The sequence below is a fragment of the Myzus persicae genome, unplaced genomic scaffold (assembly GCF_001856785.1).
Source record: "Myzus persicae strain clone G006 unplaced genomic scaffold, MPER_G0061.0, whole genome shotgun sequence".
In the NCBI taxonomy this organism is placed as follows: domain Eukaryota; kingdom Metazoa; phylum Arthropoda; class Insecta; order Hemiptera; family Aphididae; genus Myzus; species Myzus persicae.
Window position 1 is genome coordinate 27,469 of NW_019101823.1, and position 9,388 is coordinate 36,856.

General features: G+C 26.6%; 1 protein-coding gene across 3 annotated transcripts; it reads left to right on the forward strand.

Annotated features, from left to right (window-relative positions):
- Window positions 1-1,848: 1,848 nt before the first annotated feature.
- Window positions 1,849-8,045, forward strand: LOC111030539. Of its 3 annotated transcripts, XM_022310077.1 has the most exons (7): window positions 1,849-1,972; window positions 2,074-2,255; window positions 2,493-2,569; window positions 6,018-6,183; window positions 6,261-6,389; window positions 6,863-6,991; window positions 7,888-8,045. In XM_022310077.1, the coding sequence occupies exons 3-7, from the start codon at window positions 2,559-2,561 to the stop codon at window positions 7,969-7,971; spliced, it is 519 nt and encodes a 172-aa protein (XP_022165769.1). In that variant the 5' UTR covers window positions 1,849-1,972; window positions 2,074-2,255; window positions 2,493-2,558; the 3' UTR covers window positions 7,972-8,045. The 3 variants fall into 3 exon arrangements, with proteins under 3 accessions (XP_022165769.1, XP_022165768.1, XP_022165770.1); XM_022310076.1 differs by lacking the exon at window positions 1,849-1,972 and having other exon boundaries at window positions 1,985-2,255; XM_022310078.1 differs by lacking the exon at window positions 1,849-1,972 and having other exon boundaries at window positions 1,985-2,190.
- Window positions 8,046-9,388: the final 1,343 nt, after the last annotated feature.

Sequence of the window (9,388 nt, forward strand, 5' to 3'; positions counted from 1 at the left end):
ATTATCACCACACGAACTTCCACCTATTCCGGTGTTGCCGAAATCATAATCGACACAATTTCGCAAAAGAGCTCAAACCTTAACAAATTTCTTAATAGGACGTACCTATTAAGTATGTATGTGTATTCTGGAGTCTAAACATATGTATTTTAAATAAAAATGATAACATTTCTTTGTACCCGCTAACCTAATTTTAATTTTTTTAATTTTCATTAATAATATTTAAGTGTTCAAATTCTCAAAATAATATACAATCATTTTATATGAAAACGTTTTTCGATAATACGATAACGTATACCTAAGTGTATAGATATTTTTGACCCAGTTCGGCCCTGAACTTCTGCTAGCTATAAAATATAGATTTCTATATTAATATTTTATATAATTACGTAACTATACTAAAAAGTCAAAAAGTCATTTTTTATTCAATAAAAGATAATATTATGTTATTCTATTAACAATTAACATTTTATTTTAGTGAATGTAAAACTAATAATAATTATTCCCGTGTTCAAGTATTTTATATCTAGTCACTTAACACCCAACGTCATGACTAGAGCTCGGATTTGTATGCATTTGCATATTAATTCTGGTTGATTGAATGATACACTAAGTGAGCACAAAATTTGTTTCATGACATAACGATTTAAAAAATGAAATTTTTTTAGCTCATATTTTTGCGGATTTCAACATTTTTCTATTTTATGGGCTTATTTTAAAATTTTAATTGCATATATTTCATCTTTCAGTGTATATTTCGATGTTTTTTGTCTAATTAGACATTTTTGAAGTATAAAGTATTATAATGTAAGAAAATAATATTATACTTTTATAGTTTCGATTAATATCAAAATAAATTAATATGTGTACACTTGTAGGAAAAAACGGTTTTCCCTAATATGACCTTAGATCAATAATTGGGGAAATAAAATACGTATACGAAGATAAGAAATTATCGATTACGACCATGATAGTCGATAGACCATTGACATCTTATTGACATATATTTTTTTTTAGTGGATATATTTATGCGTATTTAAGATTTTTTAGTGCATATTTGGTTAGTTTTTTATGCATACAAATCCTAGTCATGGGTCATGACTATAAAATAAAAATTATCTTGAAAAATAAATACTTATTAATTTAATTTAACAGTATTTAATATTTTTCATCATTCATCTTCAAAAAAAAAAAGTTATTTACGATTATTATAAATCAAGTTATGTTAACCACAGTTTCTACTCCTCCATGTATTCAGTATTGGCACCTACACAGGCTAAACATATTTAGTCAAACAATTTTCATTTCGTGTTACCAATACGTCCAACAATTTAATGACAAATAATAATTAAATACACATGGGATCAAGTTGGACATTTTGAAACAATATTATTATTGGCGCACATCATACGCGACGTACTGTACCTACTCGCGAGTTTTCATTTGCATTGGTTAAATTCATACGCATTACTTGCCACTCCGACGATGGTGGGTTTCCCTCGGCAGTATGGCACGTATAAATTTAAGCAATGTAAGCTAAAAATGCGCGCGTATGATACGTGGAGTACAATGCTCGTCCATGTGAAACAGTCCTACTAATGATACAATGATACGAAACGTTCAACACAACAGTGTATAAAAATAAAATTATAACTTCTAATTTATTAATAACACCGTGGTTCCCGAGACTATTTGTTGATTAGTGGGATATACTCTTAGATCATATACAATATGATGTATATATGTATATACTATGATATACTACAAAGAAAGCGCAGCCTATCGGCCATATTCCATAGGCGACGGACGTGGCTCTAGCGGCGAGAGTTACAAATATTTTAAAACGTGGGTACGACATTGCTAACTACAAGTCGTACCCATAGACATATATAAATAATTAATATATTGTCTATGCACCAAAATATTAATGTTTATCTTGGAAATGATAGATATAGATAACAGATTGTAGCCAGTAGGTATTTAATTATCTATACGAAAATATTATTAAGTTCATGAGTGCTATACAGTATACTGCTATTATTATTCTATTATTGTAAATATTTTCCACTGCAGTGTTCAGTCTTCAATTTATGCTCGACGCCTCGACGTTCGACGCCCGTCAGTTGTTATCTAGTATCTACACAGTAATGTCGTACGTCGTAGACCGCAGTTGACAGTAACGGTGAACGTGTAAGAAATTAAAATTTTAAATCTCAACGGTATTTTTATCTATGTTCTCTCTTCTACGATTAAACGTAAGTTGGTTCTAAGTTCCTCATCAGTTACATTTGGCCCATTTTGGATTATCGTATGACCTATCTACATATTATTGATTACTATTCCATAACCACCACTTGTGGTTAATGTTTAATGTACATTTGTTCATTATATTTTACCTAAATTTTAATCAGTAATCACTGTTCACTATATAAGTTGTATGATTGACTCTTTCATAATATATGTGAATAATTGTGCAATTTTTTTTTTTTTAGTACCAGTTTTCTACTATTTTCAACATTGAACATTCCAACTTGTTTTAAATTTTTTCATTCAGCACAATGGAATTATTGTAAGTACCTGCCTAATTACTTACATGTAATAAGCATTTTAATTCTATATACATTTTTGTAGATTTAAATAGGTATACATTCAACTTCAATTTTTTTAAAAATATTTCTTGCAATCAAAATTTGGTTTTTCCAGAATTGTACATCATATTATGGTAAAAATGTTAATATTTTTGTACAATGAACAGCTGTGTTTAACCTTTGCTTGGTTTTACTAAAAGTTTTGAAATCACCAAAATGAATTAAGTTAAATCTGTTCACAAAATTATAATTGCATAATTATATTAGGAGGACACCATACTCATATGTGCTATCTCCCTCTTACAAAAATACAAAATTTGCTTTGATCCAAACCGATTTTATGTGAGCCTTAATATTAGAATAAAATTACCCACTATCAAACTTAAAGATTAAAATATCAACTAGTGAACCTCATATAAAAGCATATTTTAATTTTAAAGTGAGATGACTGTAAGCTATTACAGTCTTAAGGAAAGTAAGCAGGTCAATATTTAAACTGCTCTCAATTGATTTTTATAAAGGTTTCCTTTTTCTTTCTGATTTTCTTGGTACCACCTTTTCTTTTAGTTTCCTAAATCAACTAATAGCAAAGTAAATATTACAAAATCACCAAACATCCCACAAAATGAAAAACAAGTAAAATGTACTACATTTATGAATTAAGAACGTAACATTAAATGTACAATCTTTACCTACAGTTATCCTACTATTAACCCATAAACAATATATTTTATTATTGTGTACAATATATTCATATTGTATTTTACTACTATATACAATAATATTAAGTAAATACTCGCTAGCTAGACGTGGATATAGTAATCGATTTGTATTATAAATGTCAGATTCAGTTGTAAATAAAGCTTTGATTTCAAGGCAATAAGAAACAAATGCAAATGCCTTAAAAATGTGACATAGTAACAATTTATAAAAGTTAGGACTCAGCACTTCACTTAATGCGCTACACAACAATGAAAATGCTCAATGTGATTAACTTATTACAAACGAGGAAGTCAGTGGCAGCTGTAAGAATTTTATCTGTAGAGTGCCTATTGGGAGCTTTTGAAAATTTGGTATCGCCAAAAAAAGTCCCAATCCGTGGTCTTCTTTTCACTCATAGGCGCAATAAAGGTAGGGGGCTAACACCCTACCTATTGTTGTAAAGATTGTGTTGTATATAGTATTAAGTTTCTACATAATAACACATACCTAACAATTAGTTTTCATTTTAATTGATAATAAATATCATATAGAGGCATATTATTTAAACACTTCAACATTAGATATCATTTTCAACAAATTACATTAAAAATGTGTATTCCATCAAATATAATATTATGTAATACACAAATTAAATTTTCTTTTTGAGTGAATACATTTATACATTTCTATTTAAGTAAATAAAATTACACAATTCTTATTTGCCTTGGCTACTTACTTAAAAATACAAAATCTAGTCACAAGCAACATGGTAAATAGTCAATGCTTATTGTTAGTGATTATGTATAATATAAAATTCTTAGGAATCCACTGAAGGTGAGATGAATTTGTACTCTGGGCTGTTCTGAAGGAGGGGGGAAGGACGCCCCAGATTTTTGTTGATCATATTAGTCACCAAAATCATTATATTCAACTAACTTAAAATTAGTTTTAATAATTAAATGTTGCAGGCATTTCTTAAATAATTTTACATTTTAAAATTTATTTTGCAATAGGTAATCCGAATGTAATAACTATAAATTAAAAATAGTCATAATATTCATTAGGACTTGTGTTTGCTATCTGCATGGCAGCATGGACGCAAGCACTATGTCAATATTATTATTATATAATTATACTTAATTATTATGAGCTTTTGAAGTTAGATTTTTTTAAATTTTTTTTTTAATTTGGGTAAATGCATCGTGGGGGCTGTTAAAGTATGATACTTTGTTAAAATGTTTATCTTCACATGAGCACCTCAAAATTTTTTAAGAATATGAAGCTACATATAGCTACATTTGTATACACTATACAGGGTGATTTTTTAAGCATGCTCTTCTATTTTTCAAATGAGAACCCCTTTTTTACTGAAAATTATTTGATGGATGATTTTTATGAAAATGTTGATGTATCTAAATCAAAATTCTAATGAGTAGTTTCTGAGTTTTTAAAATGTTTATACTAAGGATAATAATCTTTAAATTTTTTTTATAAAAGTATAAACTATGTGGAATATTAAATGTAATATTTAATATTTATTATACTTGGATCATTTTTACAAATTATTTATATTGATTGATCAATAGTAATTTCTAACATTTTCAAATCGTCTAAGCCCTCCTCTTAACTGATTACCATAGACATATTAAAATATACCTTAAAATAAAATTTACATAATTCAAAAACTACAAGCTTGAATTTTGATTTTGATACATCAAAATTCTCAAAAAAGAAATCTACTTAATAATTAAAAAACGGGTAATTGGATGTCGCTTTGCTGTACATTAAGTGTCTAAGAGGTCGCTGTAATGGATGATATTAAATTTGAATTCAATGATATCAAATTACTATACTTGAAAAACGATTCTGAGTGGAGACGGTATGTCAGTTTAGGATATTTTATATTGTTATTACTTATTATTAATATGGTAGCCAGTAAGTTAAATTAATATTATTCTTAAATTATCAGTGTTGCTGGAAAAATATTAAATATACCTATGTAAAATTGGACTGTTTTGGAACCATTTACGACAAAATGATAACCATTATTCTTTGAGTTAATATCCAATTTTGTCCAAATTTGAACTTAAAATGTCTATAAAAAATAACCGTATTCATATATTTTTAAGATTTATTAGTTATGGAAAAAACTGTTTAAGTGGAACCTTGTTCAATCCTTAGCTATACAAATTGAACATTTTATATATTTTTAACTACAAAATCATTTTCAATTTTCAATTTGATAAATATTGTCAAAATTTGAACTGCTTTTAAAAAAAATCATGCCCACGTATTTTTAATGTTTTTCAACTGTTTTTCAATAGGAGATACCTATTATAAAATATACCTATTTATTTTTCATTAGTTATAAACAAAAATGGAAGCCCTTCACTGGTTAGATTAGGTTAATCAAATGTTTTTTTTAATTAATATTACAAAGGTTGTAATAATAGGTATAGTTAATCAATTCTACTTTTTCTGTAGTAACAAAAGATTTTTAGTCCAATGAAATGTCAATATATTTAAAATTCTATCATGTCTTTCCAAATTGTAAATATTGTATGCTAATTAAAAGTTTCTGTGTTACCACCGAAAGCCTCCACAGACAGCCCCACAACAAACTATGCCCATTGTGTTAAATCATTAAATTTGCTTTTTATCTTTTTGACGTCACCTAATTATTAAATTATTATTTGTGTTAACAAATTGTCCTCATTTTTACTGTAGACATTTGGCACCGGAGACTACAAACTTTCATTGTCCATTTAATGCAGCTCATACAATGCCGCAAAAGACATTAACCAAGCACTTAACAAAATGCCCAGATAAACCACCCAATTTTAAACATTGCATCTACAATTTATCACATGTAATGCCTGACACAGAATTGAAGGTAGAATATCAAGATAAACAAATATAGTTTTTAACTATTTGTAATAGATTCTCATATAAATTTGATGTACATTTTAGAGTCATGAAGAAAATTGCCCAAATCGAATATTAATTGATACAGCTATTTATGAACCGGAAGATATGACGCGTCCAGATTCGAATGTAGAAAATGCACCATCCATAAAGTATGAGGAATCTTGGGATGGTGTAAGTATATTTTATACTACTAGGTGTGTCCGTGAACTTAAATTGTGAGGCTGAGCAATAGGTAGCTACTAGCTAGTTAATGAAATTGTTATAAAATATTTTTTATTTTATTTTTTGTCATTAATAAAATACTCATTGTCTTTCCAAGCTGTGGCTCATTACGATCTTGTTGGCTGTATTGTCTTTGTCTATAGGTTTTGCCAAAAACTCTAAGAACACCTTGTCTATCTTTTCTAGACATATTAAAGACCAGAGGTTCTCAAACTATGGTACGCGAAAGGTCACAAAGTGATAGAACGGAGAGTACATAAATGAATATTTTAAATTGTGTTTGAACATGGTCACATAAGTAGTACTCGACAGATTAATAATGCACATAAGTGGTATGCGATAAAAAAATAGTTTGAGAACCGCTGTTAATGACCATTATATAAGATTGACCAAATTATATCATATACATATATTTTTTCAAGTTGGAACATACGTCTGAAATTTTGAAGACTATCAAAACCAAAACAGCATCAATGAAAGCAACTCATAACATTACAAGATCAGAACGTAAACAACATCGTGTCAACTTACACGAAAATGATATTCATAACGTAAATATTCAATTAATTAGTATTACTGAAAAAATATTTATTTTTATATTGAAACTTTAAATTGTAGCAAAATATTTCCTAGTGGTTTTGTTTTTTTCTTATTAATGTCAATATTTATTAGTGTTTATACATTATTTAATTTATTACACTCAGATATACAATTTATTTTTTAAAAAAAGAAGCAGAATATGTTTCATATTCAAAACTATAACTAAAAATTACAATTAGTAAATACAGATAATACTTTAATAGTATACAATTAATATTTCAATGTGTTTTAATGCTTTTTTTTATATTTATTCAACTTTAAAAAAATAATATTAATAATTGATGTAATATAGCTTATGGGGATTGAAAGCAGAGATTTTCTGTTTTTGTCTAATTAACATGCCACATTGGAATTTAGATCATATTAATTATTTCTAATGTGCTGATTGATCTTGTGAAGTAATAAGAATTCTGAAAATACATTTAAATTATTGTATTGTCTTCTTGAGATCAATTTACCCAAATTTTTAGTTCTATTATCTAAAAACTATAATATAACAATTATAAATACTACTGACTAAATACAATTTTTTAGGACTTAAGAAGATAAAATTAAAAATGTTAATCTTTAAAAGACAGGAAAAAAATCAAGTTTGCAGTTTTTACATAATAGTATTAATAATATTAATAATATAATGTTTTAACATTATTAAATCAATCAGTATGGTAGTAATAGTCTGGATTCCTATGTTGCGCTTGTGTTAAACAAATTCAGAAAATCACATTTTTAGGGGTTAATAAAAAATATTCACGATGCATGTATAATAACATAATCACATTTTTTACACAACAATTGTTTACTCCCTTAATTTTTATTTTCTCTTATTCTTCATTTTCTGATTGTTTAGGTTGATAATATGAATAAGAAGAAACAACTGGATAAGAAAATGGATTCAAAACCATTATTCATTGGAAAAAGACCCAATACATAAAAATGAAAAGATGACAATTTTAATACAGTAGACTAAAAAAAAAAATCACGTTAATTCAACTAAATTAAAGAACATTAAAATCTTACACAACAGTACTTATGGTATGTTTTTACTTTTTCACATTTTGGTTGATTTTGAATAATTTCAAATTTAATTTCAAGTTTATTATTTATTATATCAACATTTTTTCAATAATTTAATAATTAACTCTTGACTTATTGTAATTATTTTGCAAACATTTTTATGAATAAATAATGTTACGCATCTACAGTTGTTATTTCATTTATTTTAATAATTTGTGTATAAAATAATTGTTATTAATAAAACAAGTTTTCATATTTTTTTTTTTATCTTATGCAACTTGTTTTTTTAAATTTGTTTTATACTTAATGATACGCAACTTTTTTTTTAAGCTTATTACATTTTGCAGAAGTTGTATTATCACTAATAGTTTAGCTAGGTGGGCTGTATGTAACTAATAATAATTTGTTATTAAAGTGGCCACAATTTTTATCATTCTCATTCCCAGAAATATTGGTCTCGTGTAGTATGCTACCTACTTGATACACCATATTAACGGTCATACAATTCTAAAATACCCATTATGATAACTGGTAAATATCCACCAAGACAAAGATAACTTATTTTTTCTGGGATGACGTAAGAACAAAGTATCCAATTATTTAAAATACTTGACACTAATGGTTATCAGCAATACATTAAGTAATTGTTAGTTTTATAAATTGTAATTAATTAGTAGGTATTATACACCGTTTTTGGTAGATAAATACACTCGTACAGTTTTTGGGATGTAACTTATACATTAGGTATCATATTACACAAATATGAATATTGAAAATGGCATTTTATGCTTAGAGATGCTAGGGATGTCATGTCTTAAAGAATCATAAAATATGCTATTAAAATGCACTTTCAAAAAAATAAAATAAATGGTATTTATAAAACTATTTTATTTAAAGATAATATTTATTTTATATAAACAAAAAACTATAATACTAATATCTCAGTGATACAAACAAAATATTCTATAATTATTTGTAATTTTTAATTTTTAGACTGTATTCCAATTTAGTATTATAGGTATCCGGTGATGATCAAAAAATATTTTGAGAAACAAAGGCCTTTTATCTTCTATATTATACAGTTTATAATTATAAGTATCTATACTATTACTGTGTTAGTTTATTCGTATATTAAATTTGATGTACATACATTTTCTGAATTCAAATTCCCAAAAATAGTAAATGTCATCACTCATCAATGGGCGTCTCCTTTCCTTTCAAGCTTTTCATTGGGGTTTCATGATTTTGGTTTGGATAAGTAATACAAAAAATATTCACAAAAGGCTACTTTCTTTGGTATATAAATATTATATACTTGTACTTAATAATGAAAT